Genomic DNA, 20,612 nt, shown 5'->3' on the forward strand with positions numbered 1-20,612 from the left:
GTGATTTCATATTCCAGCCGTGGGAGCTCAGAATGAGTCAAGCAACATACGAGCTTTTTCAGCATGCTCCAGGAAATACTCGTGTTGATTGCCTGAAGTGCATGCTGGAAGACAGCACAATGAGTTGCCATGACAGGGAGATGTGGGAGACAGTACACTGTAATCAGTCTGTCCATCTTAAAACTGGGCTTCAATTACTTTGCAGATGCTTGCACAATACCTCTGTTTCCTTATCAACAAAAACCAGAACATTTTTCTTCTTGAATAACAATAGTAGGGGGGAAAAAACCCAAATATATATATAAATATATATATATGTTTTGTTTTGCAAAAAGGTGCTGCAGTAACATTAAAATATTCCGAGATCCTCAAAGAAACCCATCCTAAGCTAGAATATATGATACGATATGACATGCCTTCCCTTACAGGCAGTAAAAACTGCCTCACTCCAGATTATTAGTCTCAACATAACAGTTGCATAAATGAAGAAGTAGGACTTTAATTTCTATATATTGTTAAGAGGGTTTCCCCTCAGTGTATTACAAGCCTGGCGGGCCACCAGGCTTTATATGTGCCACCACCAGGCTTAGCATTGTTAATTTATCTTAGGTTTTTTTAATTATTGCCTTTTTTAAATATTTTATAGTTAGTGTCTAGGTCTCTCCAGGTACTCTGGCTTCCTCCAACAGTCCAAAAACATGATTGTCAGGTTAATTGGTCTCTCTAAATTCTCCCTAGGTGAAAGTGTGTGTGCACAGTTGTTTGTCCTGTTTGTCTCTGTGTTGCCCTGTGACAGACTAGCAACCTGTCCAGGGTGTACCCCATCCCTCGGCTGGAAGGTTAGTTGGAGATAGTGGGGTCAGGAGGGTTCCTGGTGCCTAAGGGACAAGGGTGTACAGGAAATGGATGGATGGGCTCCATTTAAAGGAACTCAGTGTCTCAGTAGTTTTCTGGAAAAGCTGCCACCAACCCTTGTAATAGGACAGGCCTGTCCTCAGAACCACACACGACGGACAGACAGAGAAGTCTTTTTTTTTTTTGTGGATTACGAACTCTTGAACTTCAGAAACGGTACATTTTCAAACTTGAAAAGAATACTGTATATCTTTTACTGAGACAGAATATTTCTCAGTGAAAAGGAAATCTTCTCTTTTACTGAGAATAATATTATGCAGTAATCTTATGTTCCAGTAAAAAAAAAAAAAAGTGTTACCAAAAGGGATCCAAACTGAACAGAGTTAAGCTGATAACATCACTGAATTTGTCAAATTCAATTGGCCAAGCAAATGGTGCATGTTTCAGGTTCTGTTCACTCAGGCCAACATTTGATTTGTTGGAAGAGCAGCCTTGGACGAGATTGACTCAGTACAAATAGCTATATCGTTTTAAGCTAGTCTTTAATCAGAAATGAAGCAAATGACAAGGACTTGGACCAACTGTTCTACTTTCAATCACTCACAAGCAGATGTCTGGTTTAAAGACATTTAAAAATGAGTTTGTGTTTAAAACTCAGCAAAGTTGAAAGTAAACTGGGAAGAAAAAAAAGGCAAAACGGTGGTTGGAATTCAATTATTCCTGTTTATTCAAGCTATGTACAATAAAGCTTTTCATTACAAGTCTTTCTCCAAAACTTTATACAACACCCCTTAAAATACACACCAAAAAAAACATAAGAACAAACACCATGTTGACCTGCTGAAAGCTGTGGTGGGCAGTCATACGGCCACTGAGGGACGATGAGGGCAGAAGCGTTCTTTGTGACAGAATAAGCAGCAGAAGCGAGAACATTGCTTCACAGCCCAACGGAGGGATGTACAGTTTAAAGTCAACTACTCTTTCGGGAGTTCACCACTTCACAAAATCCTCCCCCCCCCCACAGTTTAAAGAACAGATCACAGAATCTGGGATTTATTCCTGATCATCAGTTTCAATGCAACAAAAACCAAATACACTTTTGAAAAATTTCTGCAAAGGGAGTTGGAGGTGGAGCAGTAAGCAGGAATCTTAAAAAAAAAAAAAGAAAAGAAAAAAGAATCATTTTGCTTTTTATGGCTCTGGCTTATTAATTCTCTCTTGGACATGAATGTTGCATTTTGGGCAACACTTGCTCATTTAATTGTTAATTTTCTACGAACTTCCTAAGCAAGTGAGTCGTTTTATGGAAACAACACAAAGAGGAAGCTTTGTGCTGCAAGTGTGTTTCGTCTTCAGCCTCACAGCAGAAGACCAAGTGAACATGGGCAGGACATCACTCTGCAAATATCACTCCATCTTTGGTCAAATAATTGTGCAAAAAAAAAAAAAAAAAAGAACATATTTAGTTTGTTCGTGGTCAATAAAGAGAGACACCAACCTAATTCCACCAACACAGAAGGAAAAATTTTCACCCTCCCTTAAAATTCACCCCCCCACCCAAAAAAAAATCCCTCAACTACTTTTCATAGAATGTTAAAACGCAGTAGCCTGTTCCCAAATGTCTGTTTTAGTTGTTTTGTTTTTTCTTTTCAATTTTTTCCTCTAGCTCAGCATCTTGCTATGATTGTTTCATTCCAAGAGGGGAATGCGTCTTAACACCTGCATGGGAAGCTGCAGTTTCTACTGGTCACCCAACAAGAGCTGCATTGGTCGCACAAAAATAGGAAAACTTCTTTCCCATAGTGAACGTCTCATTTCCAGCCGCACTAACTGATCTCGGATGCAAAACATGTTGAGTTTGGGGGGGAGAAAAAAAATGTAGCTGGCTGCTATGAGCTGCACCGCGGATTTTAGTTTTATAAAGAAGGTTGAGAAACAAAGCTGTAAGCACACATTACCCACTAAACAAATATACATTCATCTGGGCTAGAATCCTAAAGCAAAAAGAGTGTAATCCACATGAAGTTAGTTTCGCTTACATAAATGAAAGCAAACAGCTTGAATTAACATCTACATGCGTTCGGGTGTAGCATTTATTCAGAGAAATGAGGTGAACTGTTAAGGATTTCTGATGTTGCATCCATAATGGTTTGTATAATAAAGTAAAAGAGTCATAGTGAAGTCCAGGATGGAGAAGTGTTCTGCACAAAACAAGATGTTGGAAGTCCAATAAATAATAATGAGCAGAGGAATAGATTAAAATTAGCAGCCAGGACAATTCCATCTTTACCACTAATTACTCAAAATAAACTTAGTTACAAGCAATTAAAGAAGGAGAAAAAAAAAAAAGTACCACCAGTGCATAAATACATTGTAACAAATATTAAAAGGAACTTTTGCAGCAGGCTGAGCTGCTGCCAAAATTCTCACATTTATTGGGAAAAATATAATCGAAACAAGAAGGAAGGATGAATGCAATCATAGGTTAGTGGACGAATGGACGATTCCTCATCCGTACTTCAGATTGGCCTGTTTCTCAAGGCAAAATTCTCAAAGTGAACAATCATTAAACGTTACTGTTCTCCACCCTCAAAAAATGAAGAAATGTGCAAATTTTGCAAAGACCTCCAATCAAAGTAAGATTACAAGGGTTCCAGTAAAACAAAACAAATCAAACAAACCTGAAAAACAAACACTTAGCACAGACAATGAAAACAAAAGACATCCTAGGTCTTGCAATGGGATCAAAAATAAAAACATCAGTAGTGAAATCTCAAAACCGTAATTTCATTAACATTAAAGAAAAAAAAATAAAATAAAAGGTGAGAGTGAAAATACCTCAACGCCCGTGTGTTTAGGACGGACTGGACAAAATCCTCAGTATCAAAATCATAAATGGGACATTGCCTTGCTGAAAAGCCCAAACCCAATCCACGTGTTACGTTTTCATCTCCTTCCAAATTGGTACTAGTGGAGTGCCTCCACACAGATCTGCTCCTCACTGATCTCATCCATCAACGGCACCTCCACAGGGCTGCAGATGTCGCTGTCATACACCTCTGGTCCCATAAGAACTTCCTCCTCCAGACTCTCCGCTTTGCTTTTGAATCCTTGCTGCTCTGAAGGAGACATACTCTCCACAGACTCCAAGTCCTCTATGCCTGCTCGGTAGTGGATCATCAGAAGAGTGAGGGCCTGAAGTCTCTCACCTGACTTGGCCAGAGCAGTACAGATGAGGGCCTTTCGCCGTGAATCCGTGGCCTCCTTCTCTTCCATCATAAGAGCATTATTGTGCTCCAGCTCCTGGTCAATTTCTTGTTGGAGTTTGTCCAGCATCAGCTCCAGCTTCTGCGAGCGCTCGTCTGTGGGCAGGCCCCTGTACAGGTCCCGGCCGATCTCCTTTACGGCGATGAAGACGCTATCGTCCAGTCCGCCCTCCTTTCGTACAAGTTTGCTGGTGCCACTGCCGCTAGTTGGCTGCTTTGATGGGCTTGCTCCACTAGTGTATGTCTCAGTGTCACTGCTCTCGTTGTCAGATGTGTTGGGCGTTTGCTTGGGCGACGGTTCCACAGCTCCAGGCACCGCATCGGTCACCTGCTCGAGTCGTGTCTTGGGTACCTGGCGAAGATTAAGCAGACGTGAACTGGTATTGATGATGTGACGCGTTAACCCTGTGGCCCGGTTCATGGTGGATTTGGCTTCAGGATCAGCGCCACGACGTTCAGCCGTTGCCACGCAGAATGGACTTTCAGCAAGGCACTTATCCTGGCACTTCTTATGGCAAACGTAGGAACAAATTATACACTGCGAGGCTGCCTTCGTCCAAACTTTCTTTTTGCAGTATTCACACCAAGTAGGGTTCTGGAACTGCGTGTCGTGGAAATTGTGACGGACTTCTTGTGACTGCATAGTGCTGTAAGCCAAATCATCACGTGGCGCAGAGGGAGTGGGTTCTTTCTCTCTCAAATCCTCATCGTGGAGGCTTCCCTCACGCTCCCGTTCGATCAAGCCCACCGGACACTCTAACTCACCCTCGGCCAAGTAACAGAAGTTTAAGGTGATATCTCCATAGCATAGCTTTTCATTGAAACCCTTGTGCGTGCTGAGATTGCGTAGTGCAGTGCGGCTGACATTTGCTTTTGGCTCTGGGGGCCCCAACCTAAAGATGCTCTGGTACTCTGAAGAAGATGTAGCCATACATTCCAGTGCCACATGCTCCAATGGGAGGCTGACATGACCCAGGCACAACAAACTGCCTAACTTAAAGGGATCTTTGCACCACAGGGCCACATTGAGATACTTATGGTGAGTCTCCACCTCAAACACCACAGAGGCCTTGGACCAGCATGCTGTATGTTTACTAAATATAGTTTCTGGGGATTCCCAGAGTGAGTGGTCATCTAGACTGTCTCTTGTGCCAAAGGAAATTTCTGAAACTTTGTCCTTTGCTTGATCTGCCTTGCTGCTGGTAACAGAGCAAGAACTAAGAATCTCATCACTGGCGTCTGCTGCTTTTGTATTCTGTTTTCCTTCAGACTGCTTGATGCTCGTCTTCTCTGTGCCACTCTTATCCTCAGTGGTTCCACAAACTGAAATCTTGTCTAACGATTTTTCAGAAGCACTGGTGGTGGTAACGACAGTGTTTGTAACCAAGTCAACACCTTCCAGAAGACTGGTTTCTGAGGATGCAGACGTCAACCGTATCTGTGGTCTTGGTGGCACCGGGGGACGTGAGGGAGGAGGTGGAGGAAGAACAGTGGGCCGATGCACACTCTCACCTGGTTCACTGCTGGTTTTATGTGGTGAGGGTTTGGGCGATTCTTTGGGCTGGGGCTTTAGCGGAGACTGCAGACCGACAAGGTTTAACTTTCGGTTCAGTATGGGTGATATAGTACCAAGGGGCTTGGAAGCCAAGTTGGCCACTGTTCTTTTAGGACTTTGGTTAACAGCAAGTAAGAAGTCCTCCTTGGTTTCACTGATATTTGTGTTACTTATAGTAGGTCCACTAGGCTGGTTGAGTTTGGTGTCCACAAGCAACTCCTCAAACTCAGAGTCCATGTCTTTGTTGTCAGATATATCAGAAAGATTGGAGATGGGGGCTGGGTCCTCCTCATAACTTGTTGGCTGGGGAGTGAAGCTGGTTTCCTCTAGCTGACCAAGTCCCTCCTGTAGAGTCCCAAGGTTTCCTAAAGGAGGAGTCTGATGGCGAACTGGTCTCTCATATAACACCACCACCCTGTCTCCTGCCTGTTTCAACAGTTTGGGCACTTGAACTGAAGACGTCACTTTCACTCCTGTCAAAAGAAAGCACACATTTTTTCCTTCAGTAAAACAAAGTCACCTTGTGTCTTTTAAACTTTCAAAAATAAAATTTTCTCTTTAAGTAAATAAACAACGAATACCTCCAATAGCAATGAGGCGATCGCCCTTCTGTAGGTCAGCCTGGGATGCAGGAGAGTTGGGTGTTACCGTTTCTATGCTGACATAGACTGCATCACCTTCCAAGGCGGGTATGTGCCTGAACGTCATCCCCACATTGCCACACGGTCCTTTAACAACCTCCGTCTGATGCAAACAAGTAAAAGAAAATCGAACAGTTAAGGAGACTGAGATTTTAGAAGCTATACATGATGGACTACAACTTTATTCTCTACAATCACTGGAAAAGATATTGGAAGGCTCAAGGTTGCATTATGTAATATGATCAGCGTCTTAGCATGGGGTGAACAGTACTGATATAAAAAGGCATGCTCTGATCTGATCCAGGGTGGCAGTCAAGGAATTAAAAAAAAAATTGTATTGGAGTCCCTGACCAAACTCAAATCCCTGTCAATGTTGATTACGACTGGTCTGTGTGAACGGTCAGTTGCATCATATCAATCAAGTTTATTTGTAAATCACATTTCAGCAACATGGCAGTTCAAAGCACTTTACAAAGGGAAACATAAAAGAACATCATACTCGCATCAGTTGTGAAAACAAATAACAGACATTACATTTTCTCAAGTGCCGTCATTAAAATTATCAATACACATCAAATGTCGATCAATATTCTGTTTATTATGATTCAAAAGCAACTCTAAACAAGAAGGGTTTTTAGCCTTGATTTAAAGAAACTCAGTGTTTCAGCTGTTTTAAGGTTTCTGGAAGTTTGTTCCAGATTTGTAGTGAATAAGAGGCAGTAGGTTAGTACAACCTCCTACCTTCCACCAAGCAGAAGGTCTTTAAAGTATTGTGGTGCTAAGCCAATTCAGTGATATATAAACTAACAGTATTTTAAACTCTATTCACTGAGCTCCAGGGAGCCCATGAAACGACTTTACAGCTGGGGAGTCGTGCTCTACCTGCCTGGCTTTAGTGGCACGCCAGCCACTAAAACGCCAGCAGCACCGTTCAGATTTTGGACCTGATCCTTAGTTTCTTGCTGTAACAACTGAAACTGTGTGCTGACTCGAGGTCGCTCTTCTTTTGGACCACAAATAATTACTTTAGTTTTGTTTCTGTTCAGCTGGAGAATGTTATGTCAGATCCATGCATTTATTTGTTCTAAAAATCTGCTCAGTCAGTGCATGGATGGGTTCAGAGACACCAGGTGACATGTAGAGCTGTGATTCTCGAACATGGAATATTTTCATCTGACTTTTAGAAAGAAATTCCAACTATGACGTCTTCAACCCAACAGAAGTCACTCAAACTGAGGCAGTTCTTTGGAAGAGTTCATATGTGGCCCAGAACCACAGCTGCAGAAGTAACAACATGCTTACTTTATGACTATTTGTGCAAAGGAGCAAGAAGTGAACAGCAAACAATAAAGTGAATGCAACCTTGAAGAATTTTAAGGTGACCGGTTGAGATTGCTAATCTGACAGAATAATATTTTAGGATGTTTCCGAGTATGGGAACTATACGAATGAGGTGAATATGGAAAACATTGGCAAGGATAAAGATGGTGCAGGTGCCTTCATTTAAAAGAAAGAAGAGCTGACATGGTGTGGGAAGGCAGAGACAAATGACTGTAATTTCCCATGCTATCATTTGTTACTGTTCAGCTGGAAGGTAGTGATTGAGTTAGAGCTGGCCCTGAATAAGCAGATGATCTATACATACTGGCAGGCGAGGGGGTGAGGGAATGGGTTTAGCAGGTGGAGGGCTAAAGCTCACTGCTGTGGGTGAGTCCTGAGCGACACTGTTTGCAGTCAGGTTACATGCCAAAATGACACCAAATGTAGAACTGATTTAAGCTAAAATCTCTCGCATCAATGATACAAACTTACCAAACATTTAACTTTTGTGGATTTTGCCTTGCTGATTGAAAAAAACTGCTCGGCTCTGACTGCAATATTGCTTTATGTGATGTATATGATTGTGATAGTCCTCATAAACAGGTTTTAAACAAGTTAAGTAAATTAGCTTCTCCCCAATTAGATAGCAATATAAATAGAGGACTTTTAAAAGAAGCATTTGACAACACTGACTTTTTCTTTAAATAAAAAGGTAATATTTCAGAAACAAAAATGCTTAAGACATTTGATTGCTGGCAGTGGTTTTGTTTGGCTCTGTACTTTTCTCTTCACAGTGGGAAAAGGCTGTTTAAAGCACACACACAATTTCTGGTAAGCTTCATAGCGTTGCGTCCTTTACGGTGGCACTGGCACATTACATAAATCAGCCAAACATTCGCGATTGGGTAAAATCTGATTCAGTCGTTTAAAACTTCAACAGAGTTCACGCCTCCAGCAAGCGATTGTTTCTCAACAGGTCCAGACTTTCTGTACGAAGAAGCAATGTGTAGAATAAGTGGCTAGTCTCTTCCAGGGTAGTAGTTTACCCATTGACACAATTTGTACAAAGTGAACTCTCCACACAGACAACAGAGGATATTATAGTGACAGAACAAAGATTGTCAGAGTCCTTAAGTATAAAATTAAATTGTTTTTCAGGGTAGGAAATGTGGTTTTAGCATCTGGGGCAGTTACACTGATGCCATACATTACAAATAATGTCATACAACACAAACTACTACACAAAGAGTAGTTTGTGGTGAACGAGATAACTTGACAATTCACTCAAATAATTATGTATCGCACCTTTTTGGCTAATAACTGGAATATTGTCCTCCATGCAGGCACAATAATTGGAACAAGTGTTTGTCCATGTAACCTACTTTGTGTGAGAGTAACACACAAAGGAGGCCATAAGGTTCAGGGTAACCCTAACCCTAAGGTTACTATGGGGACAAATGTAGAAGCTACTCATAATAAAATTACTTTTATTGTACAGTCTTTTAGCAAACAACCTGAAAACTGCATAGAATGACAGGATATGCAAAACATGGGGATATTAAGCAGGATATTGGAAACAGAAGAGGACATATATCCTCATTTCAAACCTAATGACGTAATCCATCTAACACAGGGTGTTGGACCAAAAGAGGAAATGACCTATTCTTTCTGAAGAGAATGATTTGGCATTAATCGCCTTGGACACCATGCTTAGAAATAATAATAATAAAAAAAAAAAAAAACCATGACTTTTATATCAAAACTTTTTTGCATAGTCTTCATGGTGGAAAAAAATTGGGCTCAGTTGAAAATATTCATCTCTAACTCAACAAGATTGGTTGCAATAAAGTACAGGTTTGCTGAACCATGCAATGCTTTGCGTTCTTTGTTACTCTTCAAAAAAGCTACATCTGGTCTGGTATTCTGTTTTGCTATAGGGAGGGTTGGGGGCAGGGGGGGGGTGCACTGACTAAGATGATGCTGCCAAAAAAACGTAAAGCTCTGCACAGTCTCTCTCCGGGACAAAGCTTTTGGCTGAGCTTTTGCTACGACTAACTGTATGTGCCCAGATTCATCCAATAGACTTGAAGACCGGTTCAGAGCTCATCTTTATTGTACTCTGGCTCATTGTGTTTGAGGAAAAGAATTAGCTCAGCTTTACCTTTAACTAAATCAGAAAAAAAAATCTCATCCGAGTATCGTCTCCGACCTGGATTGAATTTGGTGCAGCTGGACCACCATCTCACATCAAGGAAAACTTATTTGATAAGGAATTAAACTTGACTGAGTTGCAGAGGCTTGGACAGACTCGTATCGTGGCGCATTGTGTTGCCACCATTTGATAAACACCATTACAGAAAAAAAAAAAAAAAGGAAAATGAATAATATCAGGAGGCTGCTTTTTTAACACAATTAAACCTTCACTCCACATATTTCAAATGCTGTCACTATTGTCCATGTGTTGTGTCAATAGGTCAGTGAAAGCATCATATCAATACAAATTCCAAGCATAATGCACATGTGGTTGAATTTCTCTTTACAAAATGAGGTAAGCGAGAAGCTAGCCACTGGTTCATGACCGTCATTGCAGTCTGTTGTGGTCACTCGCCTTGCAGCAACTGCAACCGACAGTTGTGTGGCGAATAACGGGAACATATTGGCAAGAAGGGTGTTGAAGTGCGGACTTCACGCGGCTGTAACAACCATTTGAAATAGTGTGTCTGAGAATTTCTGCTGGCCAAAACAACAAGAGTCCACTTAGCCACCTGTGCAGATCCTGGAAATGGAGTCCTCTCCTCAGCCCAACCCCACCCCCATCACCACTGGGCCTGCTAATTAGATGTGGCAGGGAATTGCTGTGCACTTGCCTTGCAGCGACTGGTACCCTATAACCATACACAAATCGATCTGACATGTGGTATGAGATTAAATTACCAAGCAGCGCAGTGACAGGAAAAAGAGTTTTCTCCTCCCCAACCTCTCCATCTCACAAACACCCTGACAGACCTGCTGTAAACCAGAGGGATGTTCAACCAAGCAAAAGGAGACGCCGTTTCAGTCCACCTACCACCTGGTTACCTTCCACTGGAAATTTGTTCCAGGTAGTCAAATAACCTTCTAGACTCAGAAATTTATAAGAATGTTTCCTACAGAAGATCCGCTTTGGCAGATTGTCAATCCAATCTCAATTAACTGTCCACATAAATTAAACAGAGCAATTACATATTTCCAATATAGTTGCAAAAGATACGCTGAAAAGCCACCAATGAAAACAAAAAAGTCAAAAGGAGGAACATTTTCCAGATTTCTCAAAAACACATAACCAACAAAAGATGAAATTGAGTCCGTAGCTGCTGCCTGTGTTGACAAAATGATAAGAGTCAAATAGATTTGTTTCAAAGTTCCAGGAGGATGACGCCTTCAGCAATTTTCTTTATTATCGCAACATAATATATCAACAAAGTTCTTAATTCCCCCAAAGAATCTTTGCATAAATTATGTGCATCTGTCTTTTCCCACCCGGCTCCGCCATCATGTGGACGGCTAGTCGAGGCCGCCTCACTGCACGCCACACACACTGAATGCATTCACAGCAGGATGAAAAATAGAAATATTGCTATTTGCAAGGCTTTGTGAAGTGATAAGATGTTTGCTTATATATAACTTGCACAAATAATGTTGACATTTTAAGAAGTGGAATCGAATTGATTAAGGTGGTAAGTTTGTAGCAAACATGGTAACATAAGAAACCTTCAAAGTTCAACCTCTTCGGTTTTATAATGCAACTACTTTAGTGGCTAGAAGTAATTTTGGTCTAGTAGCTTTACCTTTTTACATTCTGGTGCATGTGGTCCAAAGTTCACAATGCATCAGTGTGTAAAATAAAGCAGTGAGAGGAGGGATTTTATCAGAGGTTCTCTTTGGGATCAAACAAAGATCGGTCTAGCTTTCAATCCCGGAGGATAACAGGAGATCATGATAGCTCCCAATTTGAACATATTAACCTTTGATTTGTTCTGTGGCCGAGCAGATATAAAGAGAGGCTGCTTCACCAAAACAGACGGTGAATTGTTCCATTTACATCTGGCCTGTTCATGCTGCTACGTGCCGTTTGGTTTTTCTCCTCAGAGACAAGAAACCAGGAGCTGCTTGTTGCCTTAGTCGATGTTAACAAGGTTAGCCGCTGCTGCTCAGCCCTGAGAAAAAGCACCAGTACACCACAATTAAACTGAAAATTGCAGACGCACTAAACCAGCTCTCGGGAGCAGAAAGGGCAGAGAATTCACATGTCACATTTTGCATTTAAAATGAGCTTTCTTTTGTAAACACTAAATAAAGATAGCGGGTTTTTTTTTTCAATAGTTCGACAAATTGCAAATGGTTAAGTTAAAATGAACAAAAACAGATTCTATAGGGAATTATGTTTATCCCGTCTGCCTTCGACTTTAGCTTTTCAACAACTGGATCATTCTCGAAGCAAGCCAACATATGAGCAATGAAATTAAAGTCCACAAATACATTGACCAATAATCTCCTTTAATGCCACACAGAAGAGGTTATGAATTAAAATATTTAAAGAACTTTTTTTTTTGGGAGGAAAAATTTTTCTTTATTTTATGTTTCTTGGAATTGGGCTAATATTGTTTATGGTTAAGAACTGAATTTTTTTGTTTTGTTTTTTGTTTTTTTAAGATTTGTAACAGTAGTGGCCTTTATTGAACAGTGAACTGACATGAAACATGGTGGAGAGAGAAGGAAAAGATATGAAGCAAATGGCCCGAGATGGGAAATGAACCCAGATCCACCACGTTGACAACCGGAGGCTCTAACCACGGAGTCCGTGCTCTGCCACCTCAACCGTCAACGTCACAAGTTAAAGAACATTTATGGCTGCTTCTTGAGTGTAATGTGCAACATTTTTAAACCTCCTGAAAGAAACAGTGCACCTAACAATGAGATCACATGTTCCAGTTAGGCTAGCTTGAAGAACAGGACGATGTGCAGTTTTCGGTCACTTTGCTTTGAATTGGACTGAAGAAACTCATTTGGGATGTTTGTTGTTATTTTGCCTCTCTTTAAAACCAATAGTGTTGATTGATTCATTGACTTATCTCGTTTCTTGGAGGGACGTAACAGGTTCATAAGTTGTAGCTCTACTAATAGGAACGTTAAGGTTACTGGCCGTACCCCCGTGTTCAGCTCAATGTTGACAGTTCAAGCATGTTTGACCACAGAAACAATTTTCACAGAAGTTAATTTGCATGATTCTGGAAATGCAATATTCTCTCTGTATGCTTGGGCTAAAACAGATACACAGAATAATCACTTATCTGTTTCATCTATGAAGTCAGCAGCTGCTGCTCCTGAGCAGCGACCGTATCACGGGAGGTTTGTTTGCACCACAACTGGAACATATGAGAGCTTTTGACAGAGCATATACTGGTGGTGTGTGGAAATGGGAGCAGGCCTCTATTTGCACTTGAGCAGAATGGACTTGCACACTCCTTTGTGAATCTATTATGGGCACAAAGGTGACAGAGCATCCAGTCAAGCAGCTGTACACACGCTACAGGCTTGCTCTTTAGAGGAACTTTTCTCAGAAGTCAGCTTGCAACTAATCACATCCCAGCCCAACCCCCCACCCCCCTGTCAGCTGGCAGCAAGACAATTCTTGTTTGGATGTATATCCAAATAAGAATTCACTGTACACTAATGGGTCCCTACTTGTCAATAAATAAATAAATAAAAAATAAACATGTTACCTGACAAACTGGGGTCAGACCTGTGCAGATTCGCCTGTCAGCATCCCACCACCACTGCAGGCGTTTTGTTGTTCTGGATGAAATTAGATGAAATATTGTGTAGTGTGTCCCCAGCTTAACTCAATGGTTCTGATTTTGGTTGATTCAAGTGTTTCTATAACTGACTACATCTGGATTTTTTTCCTATGTTTTAACTGAATTGTAAATATGACAATATGAAGACTGATCTAGATCTGACAATCTAAGAATAAAGCGCACCAGTCGACTGACCTCCAATTTGTACAATTAAAATGACAGAAATGACATTACAGCCTTTAATACACCCACATAAGTAAATTAATTCATGGAACTCCAACCGGTTTATGCCGTAAAAACAAATGAACGGATGTTCAGCCCAGCACTGGATGTCATGTGTTTCTTGAGCTGAATGATTAACCTTAGTGTTACATTTGTGATTGTTTTGAGGCTCAAATCTGAATTTTTAAGTTACTTTTTCTTTTTTTTTTTTTATTGTATGAGGCAGGTTTCAAAAGCTTGAACAACAAAAGGTTTGCCATGGAAACACAGGAAAACAAAAAGGTGTTCTGGCTAATTTGCACTTGAATTGACAGGAACAGCGGTTTGGTCGCCCACACAGTCCCCTTTCATAGCACGGTCATTGTGCCACAGCTGAAAAATAATCATCTGTCATGACTGTTGCATAATCCTTGCTGATTGGATGACAAGTATATTTTCACCTGGTAGCAGTCCCCCGAAAAGGACTAAGACATCATCTGCAATTTAATACATTATCAATTTGGCATTTTGGTTTTCTTCCCTTTGAGCGCCGCGGCTCGTCTGTCACGCAGACGCCAAGCTTGTTTCACTGAACTCCCATCAAGTGGCCCCTTGACCGCACAGCATTTACTTATTCAAGTAACATTTGCACACTCTCACCTGATTTTATCCAAGGAATAAACAAGTCTGCAGGTTTTGAAGTCAAAAGCAACTTTTTTTTTTTCCAGCAAAGCCTCTGACTGTCCATGAAAACACAAACACAAATCTCTTTTAGAACAGAAAAAAACCTAGTGATTTAATTTGTCTAATATGCTGCACAATAAATCTTGTAAAATGTCATTTTTGTAAAAANAAAAAATCCCTCAACTACTTTTCATAGAATGTTAAAACGCAGTAGCCTGTTCCCAAATGTCTGTTTTAGTTGTTTTGTTTTTTCTTTTCAATTTTTTCCTCTAGCTCAGCATCTTGCTATGATTGTTTCATTCCAAGAGGGGAATGCGTCTTAACACCTGCATGGGAAGCTGCAGTTTCTACTGGTCACCCAACAAGAGCTGCATTGGTCGCACAAAAATAGGAAAACTTCTTTCCCATAGTGAACGTCTCATTTCCAGCCGCACTAACTGATCTCGGATGCAAAACATGTTGAGTTTGGGGGGGAGAAAAAAAATGTAGCTGGCTGCTATGAGCTGCACCGCGGATTTTAGTTTTATAAAGAAGGTTGAGAAACAAAGCTGTAAGCACACATTACCCACTAAACAAATATACATTCATCTGGGCTAGAATCCTAAAGCAAAAAGAGTGTAATCCACATGAAGTTAGTTTCGCTTACATAAATGAAAGCAAACAGCTTGAATTAACATCTACATGCGTTCGGGTGTAGCATTTATTCAGAGAAATGAGGTGAACTGTTAAGGATTTCTGATGTTGCATCCATAATGGTTTGTATAATAAAGTAAAAGAGTCATAGTGAAGTCCAGGATGGAGAAGTGTTCTGCACAAAACAAGATGTTGGAAGTCCAATAAATAATAATGAGCAGAGGAATAGATTAAAATTAGCAGCCAGGACAATTCCATCTTTACCACTAATTACTCAAAATAAACTTAGTTACAAGCAATTAAAGAAGGAGAAAAAAAAAAAAGTACCACCAGTGCATAAATACATTGTAACAAATATTAAAAGGAACTGTTGCAGCAGGCTGAGCTGCTGCCAAAATTCTCACATTTATTGGGAAAAATATCATCGAAACAAGAAGGAAGGATGAATGCAATCATAGGTTAGTGGACGAATGGACGATTCCTCATCCGTACTTCAGATTGGCCTGTTTCTCAAGGCAAAATTCTCAAAGTGAACAATCATTAAACGTTACTGTTCTCCACCCTCAAAAAATGAAGAAATGTGCAAATTTTGCAAAGACCTCCAATCAAAGTAAGATTACAAGGGTTGCAGTAAAACAAAACAAAACAAATCAAACAAACCTGAAAAACAAACACTTAGCACAGACAATGAAAACAAAAGACAACCTAGGTCTTGCAATGGGATCAAAAATAAAAACATCAGTAGTGAAATCTCAAAACCGTAATTTCATTAACATTAAAGAAAAAAAAATAAAATAAAAGGTGAGAGTGAAAATACCTCAACGCCCGTGTGTTTAGGACGGACTGGACAAAATCCTCAGTATCAAAATCATAAATGGGACATTGCCTTGCTGAAAAGCCCAAACCCAATCCACATGTTACGTTTTCATCTCTTTCCAAATTGGTACTAGTGGAGTGCCTCCACACAGATCTGCTCCTCACTGATCTCATCCATCAACGGCACCTCCACAGGGCTGCAGATGTCGCTGTCATACACCTCTGGTCCCATAAGAACTTCCTCCTCCAGACTCTCCGCTTTGCTTTTGAATCCTTGCTGCTCTGAAGGAGACATACTCTCCACAGACTCCAAGTCCTCTATGCCTGCTCGGTAGTGGATCATCAGAAGAGTGAGTGCCTGAAGTCTCTCACCTGACTTGGCCAGAGCAGTACAGATGAGGGCCTTTCGCCGTGAATCCGTGGCCTCCTTCTCTTCCATCATAAGAGCATTATTGTGCTCCAGCTCCTGGTCAATTTCTTGTTGGAGTTTGTCCAGCATCAGCTCCAGCTTCTGCGAGCGCTCGTCTGTGGGCAGGCCCCTGTACAGATCCCGGCCGATCTCCTTTACGGCGATGAAGACGCTATCGTCCAGTCCGCCCTCCTTTCGTACAAGTTTGCTGGTGCCACTGCCGCTAGTTGGCTGCTTTGATGGGCTTGCTCCACTAGTGTATGTCTCAGTGTCACTGCTCTCGTTGTCAGATGTGTTGGGCGTTTGCTTGGGCGACGGTTCCACAGCTCCAGGCACCGCATCGGTCACCTGCTCGAGTCGTGTCTTGGGTACCTGGCGAAGATTAAGCAGACGTGAACTGGTATTGATGATGTGACGCGTTAACCCTGTGGCCCGGTTCATGGTGGATTTGGCTTCAGGATCAGCGCCACGACGTTCAGCCGTTGCCACGCAGAATGGACTTTCAGCAAGGCACTTATCCTGGCACTTCTTATGGCAAACGTAGGAACAAATTATACACTGCGAGGCTGCCTTCGTCCAAACTTTCTTTTTGCAGTATTCACACCAAGTAGGGTTCTGGAACTGCGTGTCGTGGAAATTGTGACGGACTTCTTGTGACTGCATAGTGCTGTAAGCCAAATCATCACGTGGCGCAGAGGGAGTGGGTTCTTTCTCTCTCAAATCCTCATCGTGGAGGCTTCCCTCACGCTCCCGTTCGATCAAGCCCACCGGACACTCTAACTCACCCTCGGCCAAGTAACAGAAGTTTAAGGTGATATCTCCATAGCATAGCTTTTCATTGAAACCCTTGTGCGTGCTGAGATTGCGTAGTGCAGTGCGGCTGACATTTGCTTTTGGCTCTGGGGGCCCCAACCTAAAGATGCTCTGGTACTCTGAAGAAGATGTAGCCATACATTCCAGTGCCACATGCTCCAATGGGAGGCTGACATGACCCAGGCACAACAAACTGCCTAACTTAAAGGGATCTTTGCACCACAGGGCCACATTGAGATACTTATGGTGAGTCTCCACCTCAAACACCACAGAGGCCTTGGACCAGCATGCTGTATGTTTACTAAATATAGTTTCTGGGGATTCCCAGAGTGAGTGGTCATCTAGACTGTCTCTTGTGCCAAAGGAAATTTCTGAAACTTTGTCCTTTGCTTGATCTGCCTTGCTGCTGGTAACAGAGCAAGAACTAAGAATCTCATCACTGGCGTCTGCTGCTTTTGTATTCTGTTTTCCTTCAGACTGCTTGATGCTCGTCTTCTCTGTGCCACTCTTATCCTCAGTGGTTCCACAAACTGAAATCTTGTCTAACGATTTTTCAGAAGCACTGGTGGTGGTAACGACAGTGTTTGTAACCAAGTCAACACCTTCCAGAAGACTGGTTTCTGAGGATGCAGACGTCAACCGTATCTGTGGTCTTGGTGGCACCGGGGGACGTGAGGGAGGAGGTGGAGGAAGAACAGTGGGCCGATGCACACTCTCACCTGGTTCACTGCTGGTTTTATGTGGTGAGGGTTTGGGCGATTCTTTGGGCTGGGGCTTTAGCGGAGACTGCAGACCGACAAGGTTTAACTTTCGGTTCAGTATGGGTGATATAGTACCAAGGGGCTTGGAAGCCAAGTTGGCCACTGTTCTTTTAGGACTTTGGTTAACAGCAAGTAAGAAGTCCTCCTTGGTTTCACTGATATTTGTGTTACTTATAGTAGGTCCACTAGGCTGGTTGAGTTTGGTGTCCACAAGCAACTCCTCAAACTCAGAGTCCATGTCTTTGTTGTCAGATATATCAGAAAGATTGGAGATGGGGGCTGGGTCCTCCTCATAACTTGTTGGCTGGGGAGTGAAGCTGGTTTCCTCTAGCTGACCAAGTCCCTCCTGTAGAGTCCCAAGGTTTCCTAAAGGAGGAGTCTGATGGCGAACTGGTCTCTCATATAACACCACCACCCTGTCTCCTGCCTGTTTCAACAGTTTGGGCACTTGAACTGAAGACGTCACTTTCACTCCTGTCAAAAGAAAGCACACATTTTTTCCTTCAGTAAAACAAAGTCACCTTGTGTCTTTTAAACTTTCAAAAATAAAATTTTCTCTTTAAGTAAATAAACAACGAATACCTCCAATAGCAATGAGGCGATCGCCCTTCTGTAGGTCAGCCTGGGATGCAGGAGAGTTGGGTGTTACCGTTTCTATGCTGACATAGACTGCATCACCTTCCAAGGCGGGTATGTGCCTGAACGTCATCCCCACATTGCCACACGGTCCTTTAACAACCTCCGTCTGATGCAAACAAGTAAAAGAAAATCGAACAGTTAAGGAGACTGAGATTTTAGAAGCTATACATGATGGACTACAACTTTATTCTCTACAATCACTGGAAAAGATATTGGAAGGCTCAAGGTTGCATTATGTAATATGATCAGCGTCTTAGCATGGGGTGAACAGTACTGATATAAAAAGGCATGCTCTGATCTGATCCAGGGTGGCAGTCAAGGAATTAAAAAAAAAATTGTATTGGAGTCCCTGACCAAACTCAAATCCCTGTCAATGTTGATTACGACTGGTCTGTGTGAACGGTCAGTTGCATCATATCAATCAAGTTTATTTGTAAATCACATTTCAGCAACATGGCAGTTCAAAGCACTTTACAAAGGGAAACATAAAAGAACATCATACTCGCATCAGTTGTGAAAACAAATAACAGACATTACATTTTCTCAAGTGCCGTCATTAAAATTATCAATACACATCAAATGTCGATCAATATTCTGTTTATTATGATTCAAAAGCAACTCTAAACAAGAAGGGTTTTTAGCCTTGATTTAAAGAAACTCAGTGTTTCAGCTGTTTTAAGGTTTCTGGAAGTTTGTTCCAGATTTGTAGTGAATAAGAGGCAGTAGGTTAGTACAACCTCCTACCTTCCACCAAGCAGAAGGTCTTTAAAGTATTGTGGTGCTAAGCCAATTCAGTGATATATAAACTAACAGTATTTTAAACTCTATTCACTGAGCTCCAGGGAGCCCATGAAACGACTTTACAGCTGGGGAGTCGTGCTCTACCTGCCTGGCTTTAGTGGCACGCCAGCCACTAAAACGCCAGCAGCACCGTTCAGATTTTGGACCTGATCCTTAGTTTCTTGCTGTAACAACTGAAACTGTGTGCTGACTCGAGGTCGCTCTTCTTTTGGACCACAAATAATTACTTTAGTTTTGTTTCTGTTCAGCTGGAGAATGTTATGTCAGATCCATGCATTTATTTGTTCTAAAAATCTGCTCAGTCAGTGCATGGATGGGTTCAGAGACACCAGGTGACATGTAGAGCTGTGATTCTCGAACATGGAATATTTTCATCTGACTTTTAGAAAGAAATTCCAACTATGACGTCTTCAACCCAACAGAAGTCACTCAAACTGAGGCAGTTCTTTGGAAGAGTTCATATGTGGCCCAGAACCACAGCTGCAGAAGTAACAACATGCTTACTTTATGACTATTTGTGCAAAGGAGCAAGAAGTGAACAGCAAACAATAAAGTGAATGCAACCTTGAAGAATTTTAAGGTGACCGGTTGAGATTGCTAATCTGACAGAATAATATTTTAGGATGTTTCCGAGTATGGGAACTATACGAATGAGGTGAATATGGAAAACATTGGCAAGGATAAAGATGGTGCAGGTGCCTTCATTTAAAAGAAAGAAGAGCTGACATGGTGTGGGAAGGCAGAGACAAATGACTGTAATTTCCCATGCTATCATTTGTTACTGTTCAGCTGGAAGGTAGTGATTGAGTTAGAGCTGGCCCTGAATAAGCAGATGATCTATACATACTGGCAGGCGAGGGGGTGAGGGAATGGGTTTAGCAGGTGGAGGGCTAAAGCTCACTGCTGTGGGTGAGTCCTGAGCGACACTGTTTGCAGTCAGGTTACATGCCAAAATGACACCAAATGTAGAACTGATTTAAGCTAAAATCTCTCGCATCAATGATACAAACTTACCAAACATTTAACTTTTGTGGATTTTGCCTTGCTGATTGAAAAAAACTGCTCGGCTCTGACTGCAATATTGCTTTATGTGATGTATATGATTGTGATAGTCCTCATAAACAGGTTTTAAACAAGTTAAGTAAATTAGCTTCTCCCCAATTAGATAGCAATATAAATAGAGGACTTTTAAAAGAAGCATTTGACAACACTGACTTTTTCTTTAAATAAAAAGGTAATATTTCAGAAACAAAAATGCTTAAGACATTTGATTGCTGGCAGTGGTTTTGTTTGGCTCTGTACTTTTCTCTTCACAGTGGGAAAAGGCTGTTTAAAGCACACACACAATTTCTGGTAAGCTTCATAGCGTTGCGTCCTTTAC

General features: G+C 41.6%; 2 protein-coding genes across 2 annotated transcripts in view; both read right to left on the minus strand.

Moving 5' to 3' along the window:
- Window positions 1–1,558: 1,558 nt before the first annotated feature.
- On the minus strand, window positions 1,559–6,498 carry LOC103153130 (PDZ domain-containing protein 8-like; the record flags this gene model as incomplete). Its single annotated transcript, XM_016661710.1, has 2 exons — window positions 1,559–6,149; window positions 6,258–6,498. Coding segments are annotated over 2 exons (2,568 nt in total), but the record flags the coding sequence as incomplete, so codon positions are not given.
- An 8,128-nt stretch (window positions 6,499–14,626) lies between these two features.
- The window catches only part of pdzd8 (PDZ domain containing 8), a 32,463-nt gene continuing 26,477 nt past the window's right edge, over window positions 14,627–20,612 (minus strand). Inside the window, exons 4-5 of the mRNA XM_007573912.2 lie at window positions 18,374–18,536; window positions 14,627–18,265 (exon numbers count right to left, since the gene is read on the minus strand). Coding sequence (XP_007573974.1) covers window positions 15,939–18,265; window positions 18,374–18,536 — 2,490 coding nt within the window. The 3' untranslated portion in view covers window positions 14,627–15,938. The remainder of the gene's footprint in view (window positions 18,266–18,373; window positions 18,537–20,612) is intronic.

Source organism: Poecilia formosa, unplaced genomic scaffold (genome assembly GCF_000485575.1).
Source record: "Poecilia formosa unplaced genomic scaffold, Poecilia_formosa-5.1.2 Scaffold340, whole genome shotgun sequence".
Lineage (NCBI taxonomy): Eukaryota > Metazoa > Chordata > Actinopteri > Cyprinodontiformes > Poeciliidae > Poecilia > Poecilia formosa.